The 15584-nt window shown below is 46.5% G+C and overlaps 1 protein-coding gene and 1 pseudogene across 8 annotated transcripts in view; one reads left to right on the top strand and one right to left on the bottom strand.

Moving 5' to 3' along the window:
* The window catches only part of Garnl3 (GTPase activating Rap/RanGAP domain like 3), a 151198-nt gene that overhangs the window by 111835 nt on the left and 23779 nt on the right, over window positions 1–15584 (top strand). For all 8 annotated transcript variants that reach the window (XM_004849334.4, XM_087182728.1, XM_004849333.4 and 5 more), the window contains 8 exons: window positions 421–527; window positions 3887–4002; window positions 4345–4449; window positions 5708–5782; window positions 8850–8961; window positions 13376–13474; window positions 13730–13846; window positions 14345–14517. In XM_004849334.4, the coding sequence (XP_004849391.1) occupies window positions 421–527; window positions 3887–4002; window positions 4345–4449; window positions 5708–5782; window positions 8850–8961; window positions 13376–13474; window positions 13730–13846; window positions 14345–14517 (904 nt within the window). The remainder of the gene's footprint in view (window positions 1–420; window positions 528–3886; window positions 4003–4344; window positions 4450–5707; window positions 5783–8849; window positions 8962–13375; window positions 13475–13729; window positions 13847–14344; window positions 14518–15584) is intronic.
* On the bottom strand, window positions 5411–5481 carry LOC147826075 (U4 spliceosomal RNA; annotated as a pseudogene).

Below are 15584 nucleotides of genomic sequence, written 5' to 3'. Positions count from 1 at the left end.
GAATCCTAGCCCTGTCACTTACTGATTTTGAGGCTTTGGAAAAGTGTTTACCTCCTCAGAGGCCTAGGCCTTGTGTAGAATGAAGGTAGTGCTACCCACCTGACAGCTTTGGTGAGAATTCAGTCAATGCCAAGTGGTAAAATACCAAGTGCACTACCCAGTATGCGGTGGGCGGGCAGTGGTGGCCATTGTTGGCCTTGTCCACAGATCGGTGAGTTAGACCACAAAGGACTCGTGGACTCAGCCTCCACCCTAGAAGTGCACTGACCAAGCTGGAAAGGAGGCCTGGATGGTGGCCTCGGGTCCTGCTATGGGATGAATATTCCTAACACACCACATAGGCTGCTGTTCAGATCGACAGGCAAGATACCGGTGACCTTTAAACAGAAACCGACTAATTCTGGAATGCTCTCTACATAGGCTGAAAATATTTTCAGAAGAAAGTGTACCACTCTTTGGCCCACCCTTGCCATCCCCACCGGTGTTTACAGACCACCAGGAGTTCAGGGACTTTTTGCTAGTGAAATGTAAGTCTCCACTTCAAGATGTCTCTGTGACCTGTTCAGTGTCAGAACACATTGCTTCATATTCCCCCGGCACGCTGCATGAGAAAAGGTCATTGTTGAAGCAGTCTGTGTTCTGTCAATTCTTTACCCAACACATATTCCGTTTTCTGTTGGGGGTGTGCATGTTTTCTCCTGGGTCCTCATCTCCACCTGCCTCCTCCTGCCCACCTGCCTTGTGCTTTTTTACCCTCATCCTCTCACAGCAATGGGGACTCCAAATTGACCTTTCTGCCCTGGGATCTGAGGCAGCCATCCTGAGTCTCTGCACATGTGTGTATCTGTGTCTGTCAGAGTGAGATGAGGTGGAGAAAGAGTGGTTGTGATACAGGCTTAGGAATGGGGAGAGTTGGGGGGAGGTGTATGAGAGAGACAGATGAAGACAGAATGGGAATGGGAGCCCACTTGCCCCGGGCCTCAGTAGCTTCCCTCGGGATACCCAGTACTTGAGTCAAGGCCCCTATCTCCTGAATGCAGAGAGAGCCCTGCCACACACCTTCCCAGAGTGCCTTCGTTATTCCATCTGAAGGCCTAGGGAAGGGTTGTCTCCTTGGTGATCAGAAACAAGCCACTTGGTGTCATCCACTGGAGGCTCTTCATGGAGCCCTAGCCTGCCAGCCGAGGTCCTGGCAGTCACTCAGTCCATGCCCTCTGTGAAGAGACTGGTTTCAGCCTTCTGCCAGGCACACTGGGCACTGCAGCTACTTTGCTGGCTGCTCCCTGTCTCCTCCCACCCACATACAGTCTGTCTAATTCTGTCACTGTTGCCGTGTGGTTTGGGAACAGTTGGAAAAGCTCCTGTCCTCCCCTCTGAGTCTGTCTTGATCACCTGGCCCGAAAGTGACTCTGAGTCCAGAGCCTTACCGAGTTTTTCACAGGCACCTGCTCCTCCTGTTCCAGTCTCAGTCCTCCTACAGGACTGGCCAAGGCCAACCTGCAGGCCAGGGCAAGACAGACCTGCTGTCCCTCCTTTGCCTTCTTGTCTCCCTAGTCTGTCCTTCACAGCTCTGTGTGTGAATCCTCCCTCAACAACCAAAGAAGGCTCCTGTGTCTGTCTACCCACTCATTTGGCCATTGGAGGGGTGCGTGTCACCTAACTCCGTCTCAGCCAAGCCCTGGATTACCACTCTTTCCTCCAGCTCCTTGTAGAGGGCTCCATTTTCTCCCCACCCTTGTCCTGGGGAGTGGAGCCGAGAGGGGTGCCATGGCCAAGGCACCCTGTGGATCACCACTGGCCCCCGGAGTGTCCCCTCCTACACTTTAACCTGCACAAGTCCCTTCCTGAGGTTGGGAGCAGCACACGCTGCAAACCACTTGCAGAAGAGAATGACTTTGTCTCTTCCTCTTCACTGTCTGCACCCCTTATTTCAAATGCTGGAACAAGGGTCCCGCACTCAGATGCCCGGAGAGATGGGGAGGGGAGAAGTGAATGAGCGATGCAGGTGGAGTGGCAGAGTCAGGAGTTCAACCAGGTGCTGCCTTTCGGGCACATGACCCTGGGATTGCCAGATAGGCTGTTTGCAAAATGATCCAGACCTCTGAAATTCTGTGTGAAACTGCCTGAGTCTTAAAACTGTAGGGTCCTTCTGGTTCAGGTCAGGGAATCAGGCAGAAAGCAAGAAACAAAGAGTTGGCGGCAGCAGGGAACAGGTGCAGGAGCTGGGAGCAGAGAGGGCCTTGGAAGCCTGGGACGCTGGCCTAGCACTGTGGTCCGTTAGGCCCAGTTAGTTAGAGGGGCACTTGGCAACACCAGGCCCCAGCTCATGAGCAGAATCCCCCATTTCAGTGGAGCCAACACATGGTGACTGTTAGCACCCTTAGAGACCTGGGATGATGTGAAGTGAGAGGCCATTGGTTTAATGCAAAGACTGAAAGGTCCACAGAGTGGAAGAGCTCCTTCAGGGGGAAGAGAGTGTGTGGTGGGATGCAGTGTGGGAAAGGTGGACTGAGAGGCCTGGGCGGCTGATGGGGCAGGAGGACCCCTGGGACCAAGATGGATTCAAAGAAAGGAGGAAATAGCATTTCAACAAAAATCTTGGCCTTTTCTCCTGTTCAGCCTAATTGAATCATTTAGAATTGATTTTTATAAGGTACTAAGGAGAAAAAAAATCCTCCAACAAAAAAGTTCCCAATCACAGAATTAAAGAAAATAATAGATGCAAGCCAGACACCTGTAATCCAGCACCATGGGAGGCTGATGCAGGAGGATCACAAGTTTGAACACAGTCTGGGCAACTTAGCAACTTAGCCAAAACCTGTCTCAAAATAAATAAAAGAGAGGCTGATAGAACTGCATGTGAAGGCCCTGGATTCAATCACCAGGACCACAAAAAGAAAAAAGACACACACTCGACAGTCCTTAAGAGTTGTCTTTCTGCACACAAGCCCAGCTCATCCCTGGCAGACAGATTGTGTCTAAGGAATGCCTGTCTCCCAAATGTTCCAATTTTCAGTCTACAAACACTGACTTTCTTTTGGCTCCTGTATGAGGAAACTAATAGCCTAACAGTGTACTCTTCATAGTTATTATCTCACTTAAACATCAACAATCCCATAAGGAAATATGGCTACTCCCCTTTTATGCAGTAGAAAACCAAGACCCCCAGAAGCTAAAACTTTAGCCTTAGAATCCACAGCCAGCAGCAGAGTGGATTCCACCCCGAAACTGTCCTGCCTTCAAACCCCTCACCTCCTCAGCATGTGTCCTATCCTGTGCTCTAATGTGTAACTGCACATTTTGCTTTATTGTCTCTTAGTGTCCACGGTCTGCTAAAACTAGCTCTCTCCAGAAGCAACTGCCTTTCGGCTAAGAACCCCAGTATCCTGCTGAGATAACTGTTATTTTTCTCCAACAAGTGCAGCAAATATATCCTTAGACTACTGCATGGCATCCTGGGTGGGTCAAAGGTTAGGTGGGTGGCTAGAGGTGTTCAGGTAGAATTAGATCTGTCTCTGCTCAGCAAGCCTGCTGTCCTAAAAGAAGGGGAAGCTGACATGCCTAGGGTCCGTGTGGATCCACACACAGATGTGGAGAGTTTTCAAGCTTCTTCTGTGCCCAGAAGGTCAGACCAGTGGCAGGCAGTACCAGTGTCAGAAGTGGGTGAAGGGCCAGGGATTTAGCTCAGTGGTTCCAGCACCTGCCTCGAAAGTGGAAGGACCTGAGTTCCATCCCCAGTACAAAAAAATAAATAAATAAACAAATAATTTTTAAATGTATATAAAAAAAAAAAGAAGTGGGTAGAGTTCACTGTGAGCAGTTGAAAAGAACATTCTCCAGTGGTTACTAACGTTTATAACCCCCTTTTGAACTTGATTTGTTTTAGTAATTAATGGTGAAAAAGCCACCTTGGAAACCCCAACCTTTGCCCAGAAACGCCGGCGTACTCTGGACATGCTGATTCGATCTTTATACCAGGATCTGATGCCAGATATGCATAAGGTACCTGGGTCCATGATCTCCTCTCCCTCCCAGGGGGTCCAAGCTGAGTCCCAGCAGTGAGCAAAAAAGCAAAAGCATCACTTTCCTCTTGCTGTCAAGGCTGCCTGTGGCTATCACAGCTGACATTCCCTCCTGGCTATCCCCAGAAGGGGTGTTGAAAGCCCATGCACAGGAGCATGTTTTCCTGAAGCTGGGGCCTAGAAATCCAGGTGCAGGCTAGGGGCAGGCAAGCATGTCAGCCAGCTTTTTGGGGTACTGTTCTTGGAAAGTCAGGCATTAAGAGAAGCCAAAGGGTGAAACTTGACAACTGTTGTGAATTCATCGATTATTTTTGTCTTTAAGAACATGCTCAATAGGCGGTCTTTTAGTGACGTCTTACCTGAATCACCCAAGTCAGCACGGAAGAAAGAGGAGGCTCGCCAAGCAGAGTTTGTCAGGATAGGGCAGGTGGGTTTTGTTCTGCAACCTCTTCTGTGAGACATGTGGTTACAAGTCCAGTCCCAACTGGGTGGCCCACATGCAGAGGCTGCATTTGCCTCCTGCTGGAGGAGCGCTGAGATTTCTTTGGTTGTCATAGAAATTTCAAGTGAGATTTGGGACCATGGGCTGATGGAGCTCCCTTTGGGTGTTGGGGAGAGAACAGCACTCTGTGGCAGGGGGGTGCTACCACGTGGAAGTGAGTGGTCCAGCCCAGCTCCAGGCTTTTGGTGAGGGGCTCAGACCACTCTCCTGCCTACCAGGAGATCTCTGCAAGGTGGGAAGCCAGTTTGGAAACGCACCTTGAACCCTTCCCTGGCAGGAGGAAGCACAGAGTGGCAGTGTCACTCACTGGAGACCCTTGTTTCTACCCCATTACCAGGAAGCATTCGTGGCTCCCACCTGTCCCTCTACCCCAGGCCTTGGAAGAAATCACTCCCCCTTGGCTTGCTCCCATAGGACACTTACATGTCCCACATCACAGGAGGGACAAGAAGGATTGGCAAGAGATACAGATAAGGTCTGACCAGAAGTAAAGTATTAATCAGGGCAAATGGATAGAGGAAAAGTCCTGTGATCAAGGAAAACTTGGAGCAAAGATCACTGTTTCCCAGAACAGTTACTTTGGCCCTTGTTTAAAGTTACCTGGCATCTCCTCTGCGCCATCAAGCTTGAAGAGGGACCTGGGAGTCTGTATTTTTTGATGCTCACAGTTTAGAAATCACAGTACTGGCACACCTATAATCCCAGCTCCTCAGGAGGCTGAGGCAGAAGGATCGAAAGCACAGGCAATTTGGCAAGACCCTGACTCAAAATAAAAAATACAGAAGAGGGCTGGGGTGTAGTTCAGTGTTAGAACACTTGCCTAGCATGTGTACAACCTGGGTTCAGTCCCCAGTACCACAAAGAAAAAATAAGAAATCACAATACTGATATATTAACTAGCAATAATTGCGTCTCAGATAAACCTCATTGGCTACAACACTGCCACTGTGCAAGGCTAACTAATTGAGATGACAGAATGAATTTGGGGTAATTTGGGCTTGGACATTGTTATTAGGGCTTCATCATATCCCATTAATTTCTTATCTTCAATTATGAGTCAGTAGAGCAACCTGAAACTTCAGTCTGAATCCTGTTTTGTTATATTTTTTTCAAGTCAATTGTTTATCCCTCTGTTCTTTTGCTGCCTGATAACAAACTTTAAAAGAGATGTCTGTTCCATAAGGCACTGAAACTGAAGTCCATTGTGAGAGGGGATGCACCATCAAGCTTGGTAGCTTCAGGGATCTGTAAGAAAGAGGTGAGTGGGTGATACTTGCAAGCTGAAGTGTGAACGTCCTTTATCCTCAATGTCGGTATTGAGATTCTTGGGGAAAGGTTTGGGGGCAGAAGGCTCAGCTCCTCCACAGGCCTCAGAGGAAGCCCCAGATCATTTAACAAGAGCCTCTGTGTTTCTCCAGCATGCTCAGGCCTCTGCCTGCAGGAATGGAGCGGAGCTGCTGGGCCAGGCCCCTCAGCCAGGCCCATTCTGCAGTGCTTCTCAAGCTTTAGGAGCACACATGTCACCTGCACGTCCTGACCATGTTCTGACACAGTATATCTGGGCCAAAGTGACATCTCAGGAGCTTACACGAGATTCCTGTGCTGCTGACCATGGACCTACTCTAACAGAAAGCCTCTAGATCTGTAGCAGATTTCTCCAGCTAATGTGTGTTTGGGTCAGCCCCAGAACCTGATCCAGTAGGTCTGGGAGGGGCCAAAGGGCTGCATTTCTGACTAATTCTCAACTCAGTATGAACTTGCTATATGCATGATTTTGTATTGTAAGAAAGACCTACGTATTTAACTACTCTGGGAATATGTAAGTTAGTCAAATGGGGTAGTCACACAAGTACACCACTAGACAGGTGTTCATTACAAAACTGAAAGAATCGTGAAGACATTTACTTTGATGCCAAAGGTATAGATGATTTGAGCCTGCACACTTTCAAGTTTGCTTTAGGAAAATGGTGAGCTGAAAATGCAATTGACCCTAAAATTTACAGCCAGCTTCTGACAAGACTTCTGAGGTGCAGAAATTGCCATTACCCACTGGTTCATATGCATAGTAGGAATTCTCAGTGTTTCCCAACACTATAAGTACCACATTGCAGCGATATTTAATAACAGTCTTAAGAAGTTCTTAGACCTCCATTAAAAAACAAAAGTCTGTGGAACTGTGACTTGTTTATAAGTGAACATTGTTAGGGTGAGTCCATAACCTGCCACGGCCTGCCCTTGGAGAAACCTTGCTCCAGAGGACCCTGCCAGCTGGTGTCACTTGGCATGGCAGAGGCCACAGTCACACAGACTGTTCCCTAGAACTATCTGTTTGCAAAGAACTGGGGTTTGTCAGCCTCTTGGGTGTACATCGTTTCATGAGCCGTGTCAGTATTCTCAGAGGAGCCTGGAAGAGCCCTGCCTCTGTCAGGAAAGCCTAGAGGCCCCGTTCCTACCCTGCAAAGTCTGCAACCGAGCCTCTGGCCTGATAGAAGGGGTCTGGGGTAAGGGTAGGCACCACCCCTCTCAGACCAGGGCTCTGTGGGGGAGATCCAAGTCGGTCCCTGTCATTCCATGCCCTGGTACCCAGTAGGTCCTCAGACCTCACTGTCCCCATGCCCACGATGAACACTGCACACAGGCCTGCACGTTAAATTGTCCTTGACACCCCTAGCATTTCAGATAAAGTTTGGGGGCTGCATAGGCCTCCCAAAACCCTCCATGGAATCACTAGTGCCCTTGGATCTTCTAAATGAAGAAGCCCTTTTAGCATATATAGTATATATATGTATATATATATATATGTGTGTGTGTGTATAGATAGATAGATAGATAGATAGATAGATAGATAGATATAGATATAGTATCCCGAACTTGTGTCCTCAGGACAGAGAACACTTTGTTATGAAGACTTGGTCGTTCTGTCTTGGTGTTACCTAATGTGCTGGTTTCTATGTGTGTCTCCCAAATGACATTTATATTGGCTTAGCTTTTTCATGTCCTCTTGCTACAAATCACAAGCTCAGAATTGCCAGAACCCTTCTTGGGGAAATGCCATTTCAATTAGTGACCTCCCCTTGTGTAGCCCATTGGGATATAAAATGTCACCACATTCTTTAGCTGATCTCAGAGCAGTGCAGGTCCATCTTAGCAAGGAGAATATTGTTTCTTCGGCTATGGATTTGCTAATAGGGAAGCATGCTGTTCTCTTCTAAGCTAGCACTGATACACACAGTGTCACTCCTCAGCCCCCAGGACGCCCTCAAAGGTGACCCCGAGAGCACTCCTTTCCCTAACTTACAGACACACCTGTCTGCAGACAGGGCCATCTGCGGCCCAGGTGGGGCCTGTCGGGCCCTTGTGTTAGATGAAGAGTCACAACTCCTTACACTTGAAATGAAAACAAAACCAAGACTCAAGGAAAAGGGTCCACATGGCATGAACACACGTGGGGGAACAGAGATAGTTTCATTGGCAACACCACTTTTCCTACAAACAGGTTTTTTTTTCTTTAAGATTTTGTAGCCTAATGTGGGTCACTAAGTATTTTCATATTAAGACAACATTAACCTCTTGCACTGTATATAATTTAATCTTTAGCTGAATCAGCAGCACAGAAATCTGACTTTTTATAGTTATGTGGGACTTGCTTTTGTGATGAATGTGAATTCTCCGAAGCTCAGGCACCAGTTGGCCCAACTTCCAGGTGTTAAAGAAAACTGTTTGCTTAGAAAATGTGACCAATATTTCGATTGCCCAAGGAACATTATTTTATATAGAAAGAGGTCATGGTGCCAGAAATGTGAATTCACTGCATTCCTATTGTATATGTACTTGAAGAGTTTTCTTCTTAAGAAAGTTGAGTCCAGCCCAGGCCTGGTGCCACATACCTATTATCCCAGCACTCTGGGAGGCTGAGGCAGAAGGATTACAAGTTTAAGGCCATCCTGGGCAATTTAGTAACACCCTGCCTTAAAATTAATAATTTAGGGCCGGGGATTTAGCTCAGTGGTTCTGCCACCTGCCTCGCAAGCACAAGGACCCAACCAAGTTCGATCCCTGGTACCAAAAAAAGAAAGAAAAGAAAATTAATAATTTAAAAACAAAGGTCTGGGGATGTATCTCAGTAGTAGAGCACCCCTGGTTCAATCCCCAGTACTACAAAAGGAAAAAAAAGAAAGTTGAGACCAGACCCCATGTGGCATGGCTCTGCTCCCACAGGTTATCTGTGTTACTGTTTCAGGTGTCCTCGGGTGCATTTCCATTTGGTGGGCTGCGGTGTATTCTTTCTGGTGCACTTATTTTCCGATGCTTGTGTTGCCTCGCAGCCTTGGGAGCCCCAGTGTTTCTGCAGTAATTTCCCTCACGAAGCCGTGTGTGCAGATCCCTGGGGCCAGGCCTTGCTGGTTTCCACTGATGCTGGCGTCTTGCTAGTGGATGGTTAGTGAGTAGCTGCTCCTACAAATGTCTTTATTTGTGTGACTTGTAGTACTTCTAAGATGGGTGCCTGCCAATCAGCTCTCCTAGACCAGAAATTAATGGCCTGCAGGGGAGTAATCAGAGCTGGATTTCCTCATAAAACCCATGTTTTCAGGAGAGGCAGAGGGAATATACATATTCAGAATCTAGCATGCTGGCCAGTGAGCCTTAGGTTCATCCCTTCCTCCAGTCTCCGGGCCTCTATTTCCATGGATGTTAAATGACTTGAAAAAGAATCTCCTTTTCAGCCAATAGTTATCATGGTCCCCACATTTTACCTTAAATCAAAAAAGACACGTTATTCACAGCCACTCTCTCAGGGATATGCCCTCACTCTCAGGGATATGCTCTCACTCTCAAAAAAATTTAAAAAGATATCTGACTTGAAAAGTACTTGGTATCCAAAACAAATTACAAAAATCTTAGATAAACAGACCACTTTGATGGATATAGAAACAGAAAGATTTTGACAGTCAAGTTTCAACTCAAAATAAAATCAAGTTTTCCAACAGCCAGCTAGATTAGTCTGCCTGTGTTGGCAGGCAGTGCACAGACCAGCCCCCATGGGGATGCTGTGGCCAGGATGCTGTGGAGGGGGTATAATAACTTCAGGTGGACCGGGTCCCTTCCAGCAGGAGGCCCCTTTGGATTATTCTGGACTCTGATGAATAACAGAGGAGCTGAGCACTGACAACAGGTCATTGCCTGGGACTTCAGAGGGAGCTTCGGCACAGAGATGTGACTTCACAGCCCATTCTCTGGCTGCACAGAGGCAGCTGCCCAGTCTCAGTTACCACAGTGTTGCCTAAGAGAGTCCTAAAGCCACTGCTGTGAGAGTGACATGATGGCCTCGGCAGGACCTTTACACCCTCCCTCAGACTCTTGCTCAGCACAGTTACAAAAGACTTGCTTTGTGCTGTTCCAGGTGCCTTTTGTAGAGTGCACACCTCACAGTGCACTGCTTTCTGACCTTACCTGTTATTCCTGATACACACTTTAATCGTGTGCCCATAACCTAATCATGTCTATGACTAATTTAAGAAAGGAAATTCATTTAAAGCTCATCAGTTCAGAATGAAATACTTAATTTGAGAAACTCAAGGATCTTTGAGAAAACCTGGTGGTAGTGTGCATGCCTAGCATGTATGTGGCTTGGGTTCCAACCCCAGCACCAAAAAAAGGAAAGAAAAATCCAAGTCCAAGCTCTTTCCTTTGAGCTTTGCTTTGCTTTAATGGGGGTAATTTTTAAGAGGCTGAGAAATAGTCTGCTATAATGAAAAATGATGGCATACACCATGGTTGTAATTGCCATGAGGGGATTATAGGAACTAAAAAATTACAGTAAGTGCTTAGAGCAGTGACTGGTGCATAGTAGCAACTTCTTAAATGGCAGATGTTATCTTTATTATGTTCCTAGGAATTTGCTAAAAATTAACAAAATCCTTGGATTTTTTTGCCCTAAGTACAACCAAAATATTAAAATTACTTTTAAATTATTAAAATTATTTTTAAATAATTATCAAATAAATTAGAATTTATTTTTTTAAAGGAAAATAGACCTTAGGGATTTAGTCCAGTCCCTTCGTTTTATAGCTGAAGAAACTAAGATCTAAAGCCGTGATGTGTCTTGCCCACGATCACAGGTTAGTGGCACATCTGGAACTAGAACCCAGATGTGACTCCTAGTCAGGTCCTCTTTCCACTAAACCAACGACATTTCACTAAAACTAAAGTCTAATCATGTTTTTGTCTTCACTTTAACATGGATTTCCAGAAATACAGTCCTGGGCAAATAAGTGGGAAAAGTTCTGTGATGAAAAGAATGTTAAATCCTCCCCATTTGCCTTGTTGAGAAAGAGAAAACATGCTGATAGTAACATTGTAAAAACAGAAAGGAAAAACCAAAAAAAAAACCCTGAGTTGCTTCTGTTTTTTTAAATATAACATCCAAACTCAGATTACCAAATCCCTTTCTGAAATTTTCACTGGTATCAGATATAATGATTATTGTGATTTTCTGGGAAATTTTTTCCTTCCAAATTTAGAGGAAGTCATCTTTCCAGATGGTAGCTGTATATGTCCACCATCTTAGATTCATTACACAGATATTTTTCTCATGTCCTGATTATACAGTGCTACTCCTCATTTGTTTTTGCTATATAAAAAAAGGAATAATAAGCCTTAAGGGTTTCTTTGTACTCATTGTTGTGCCATAATTCTCTTATTTCTTTGTTTATCTTCTTCTGGTCTGCACTTAATCATATTATGAATTGTTTCCATGATTGGATCTGTCCATTTCATTTCAGACTGAGTTCCACTCTATCCCATTAGCCTTTGCTTAATGTCATTAGATTTTCCCCTTGAGAGTCTACTCCTTTCAAGGTCATTATTAAAAATCAAGCTCCTCTGCTCTCAAAGTGTGGCAAAACCTACTTTGAAGGGAGACTGAATACTGACTAAATGTGCTCCTGCCATGCATTTTGGTCTTACAGTCATATCATAGAAAAGCAGCTGGTTCTTCATGCAGAAATTACAGGAAGAAAAAATTAGCAAATAGTCATTAAACCCACATGTCACTTTCTCCTGTCCTTGCCTCTGCCTTCCTCAGCTGTATATAAAACTGTTCATCCATCTCAGAAAGATTTGATGGAGAACAAATTTGTTCTGGACTCAGCTTGGTAGCTACACAGTGACCTCTATTTTCAATGTAAAATGAAGAGCTCTTGTCATCGGTGACTCCACCCACTGGAGGTGTGACCTCAGACAAGCTCTGAACACCTCTTGAGTCTCAGGCTCCTTGCTTGGTGGACAGGAACACTACAAATACTCTAAACTGGGTCACTGAAACATTTGAGTTAACTCAAACCACTAAGCATTGAGGTGTGGCATGGAGTGAGCATTCAGTGTACATCCTTAGCCATTGCTGTTGCTGCTCATTGCAGCTATTTAGCCAGCAGGAGCTGGCGGGAGCATTTTGTGTTCTGAATAATTAGTCTGCCCAGAGGCGGTGCAAAAACCTGAGAAGCCTGGAATAGAGGCGGATAGAACATGGCTGATGAGCTGTCATAAAATTGACATTTATTCTGAGAATTAAAGAGGAACTAAAGGCAAACCCTGTATTTTTTTTTCCGGTACCGGGGATGGAACTCACGACCTTATGCTTTCGAGGCAGGAATGGTGCCATTGAGCTAAATCCCCAGCCCCTAAGGCAAACCCTGTATAAGGAGAGAACTGTAGGCAGCTGCATGTCTCATACAAGCTTAGCAGGCTCCGTGCTCGGACCATTGCAGAACCACCCAGGCCAGCCGAAGCAGATCCTTCTAGCCACTTGGGGCCAACACAGATGCTAATGGCAAAAGCGCCGCTCCTTCTGGGCACCATCAGGGGAGGGGTGAACTGCCGGCTACACTTTGGTTTCTGGAAGAGGAAAGACCCTCAGCACCCTCTGCACCTAAATTATAATGAAGCAAAGCAACCCAAACCCACAACAGAGGCCTTGAAGACTAAACACATCCAGAATGAGTGCACCATTTCTCCTGCCTCAATGTTCCCATGGTTCCTGGGCATCTCCGGCCCTGGTTCCACACCACACACAGAACAGACCCTTTTGCTTATGGAGCAGCCTTATCATTTTTAGCACCCGATGTCCTAGGGTCCCCCAGAGGCAAAGTTTTGTTAGCAACTTATTATACCAGTAAATAACCTTAAAAACAAATCCTGTGTATAATTGCAGTGTCTTTAATCAGTTATCTGAAGTCTTCTTGAACATTTCCACTTAAATTAGTTTTTTCCCCTATATTTGGAGAATTTAATCGATATTTTTCTTTACTTATTTTTTGTCTAAAAAGGAGTAGAAAAATATTGAAAACTTATTGGGAAACTACTGTCGATACAAGCACTGTGCATACTAAAATGAGACATCATTATATTCACTTTAAATGCAAAACTTTTAATTGTACTTTTATGGTAGACGAATTGACCGAAGATATGATGCTCTTTGAAATATTACATACAAAAAAGATACTTGAGAGATATGGCTGTTCTTACTCTTTTTTTTTTTTTAACTTAGTATTCAGTCCTTTGATGCAACCCCAATGAAACATAGCATTGAGACAAGTTGCTTTCTCTTTGATGAGCTCTGGGGAGAAAAATAGTTCCCATGCCCTCGCGCTGTGCCCGCTGTAGAGAGTTCTGGATCCCTTTGGGAAGAGGATATGGGTGCTGCTCCCAGGGCTGAGGGAACAGTGCTTGGACTCCCGTATAGACCTTGTGAGAGAGCCAAGAAAGCCAGGATCCTCGGCTCCCCTGCGAGCACAATGGGGTTGCAGAGCAGGGACCAGGCTGCAGTGATGAGTGACCAGTGCACCTCTTCCAGATGACCTTCCAGCTGTGCCTGTGTTCGACAGAACTCTGCCTGTGAAGCAGATGCATGTGCTGGAGACCCTGGACCTCCTGGTGCTCAGAGCAGACAAAGGTGGTGCCCCCTCTGGGTGGGAGGAAAGTGGGTGGCTCCCTGGGGTCTCATTGCATAGGTCTCGAAGCTGTTTCTTCTCCTGATGCTAGCGCTGGGGTCCCTGGGTGGTGTGTTTGTTTGGGGTTCAGGGCAGAGCAGTGAAGGAAAGGGGATTGATTCGCAATTGCATTAAGTGGTATGGGACACCTCCTTCCCTAGTTTCCGCCAGCCTTTCACTTCACCATCTCATCCCCCTCTGCCTTCCTCCTGAACCAGGAAAAGACGCCCGCCTCTTTGTCTTCCGGCTGAGCGCCGTGCAGAAGGGCCTCGAGGGGAGGCAGGTGGGCAGGAGCAGGTCCGACTGCAGAGAAAACAAGCTGGAGAAGACAAAAGGTGGCTGGGTCTTTTAATTTTTTTTCAGACTGCCTAGATTTTATACAGAAAATCAAAATGAGTAGGAATTTGATCTCAGTTGGTTTACTCTTAACTTGGAAACATCACAAAGATAGCATCACCATTTTCTTAAGAAGCTTGAAAGACAGAAAAGCATGTCGAGTCCTAGAAAAATTGCTAGGCCTTGTGCACAGATCCCAGAGGTGAGCTGAGCTCAGTTAGCAAATCTGTGAGTAAAGACTTTGGTTCCTGGAGCTCTGATCACCTTCTACTTTAATCCCTGTCATGTAGTAGGCACAAAACCAAGTCCGAAAACTACATCACGTAGGGAACGTGACCTTCCTAACCTTGTTTGCAAGTCAAGTCTCCATTTTGCCTAGAATCAGAAACATCCCGAGTTGTGCTTAATTCCCAAGGTTCTTAGGACAAATTTCCAAACTGTCAAGGTGCAATAGCCTCCAGAGCCTCTCTCCAGAGCCATCTGTTCTCTCTCCCCAGGATGCCACCTGTATGCTATTAACACCCACCATAGCAGAGAGCTGAGGATCGTGGTTGCAATTCGGAATAAATTGCTTCTGATCACCAGGAAGCACAAGCCAAGTGGAGTGACCAGCGTCTCTCTGTTATCTCCCCTGTCCGAGTTGCCTGTTGAAGAATTCCAGTACATCAGAGTAGGTTTGCTCTTCCCCTGACTTCTCTCCAGGCCCAGGTGTCATGAGCAACGCTTTCTTTGTAGCTCTGGAGCTGTCCCACTGTTCCATCACCAGCCAGGAACCCCTCAACTCCAGTGCCCCAGTTTACCCCGGAAGACGAAGGCAAAAATTCACCCACCACAGTGAACACCTCCAGGGGCTGTTCTGGATGAGGACAAGCAGGGACCCACAGAAGCTTCTGTCCCTGCCGAGACTCCAGTCTAGTGAACCGTAGCAGAAATGAATGTATGATGGCTTAGGGAAATAAGACCTGGGAATAAAAATAAAGTAGGGTGGGGGCAGAGAGGAACAGAGCAAGGAGCTGGGATAACTTTTACAAAAGCTGCCCCAGGAAGCCCTGCCTGAAAAGGTTACCTCAGAGCAGAGACCTGAATGAAGAACCAGAGGGAGCAGCGAGAATACCTGGGGCACAGCTGGCAGCTGCCAAGGGCCCTAAGGCCTGTTGAAGGTGTGGGTGACTGGAACTCAGGGGTCAAGGCAGGCAGATCAGCTACATCCCCAAAGGCAAGGTCGAGCTAAGTTGCCTAGGTTGACCTTGAACTTGTGATCCTCCTGCCTCAGCCTCCAAAGTAGCTGGGGTTACAGAGTAATATGTTTTAAGATGGTTCTGGCCACTGGGTGGAGGAGGGCAGAGGGCCCAGGAGTGGAAATCAGGAGGCCTGCTAGGAGGCCAGTGCACAATCACAGCAGGAGATGGTGCTGGATTTGGTAGTTGCAGAGGTGGGAAGAAGCTGAGAGCAGAGCAGCCCGCTCTCCTCTGCCAGCAGGATGCACTGAGAGGCTGAGGTGCAGCCCTGGGAGAGAGAAGCCCCCCAAGAGGGAGCACCTTCTGGATCAGATGGTCCCATCTCTTATCTTTTCAAAATGACAGTACATTAAGATGTAAAATATGTCAAATATTGGTCACTAAAGCTCAGGGCTTCTATGAGTGAGCTGAGGTTATTCTTGCATAGAGTTAAGGTCACCTGAATTATGCATATCAGTTTCTGCTGTTGTTTGGTTTAAGGGGACAGAATAAGATGACA

Source organism: Heterocephalus glaber, unplaced genomic scaffold (genome assembly GCF_053883595.1).
Source record: "Heterocephalus glaber isolate CG9 unplaced genomic scaffold, H.glaber_assembly_v1.0 deba00001479, whole genome shotgun sequence".
Taxonomy (NCBI): domain Eukaryota; kingdom Metazoa; phylum Chordata; class Mammalia; order Rodentia; family Bathyergidae; genus Heterocephalus; species Heterocephalus glaber.
The sequence above is the reverse complement of the archived record's forward strand: the minus strand, read 5'-3'. Positions and strand labels throughout refer to the sequence as shown.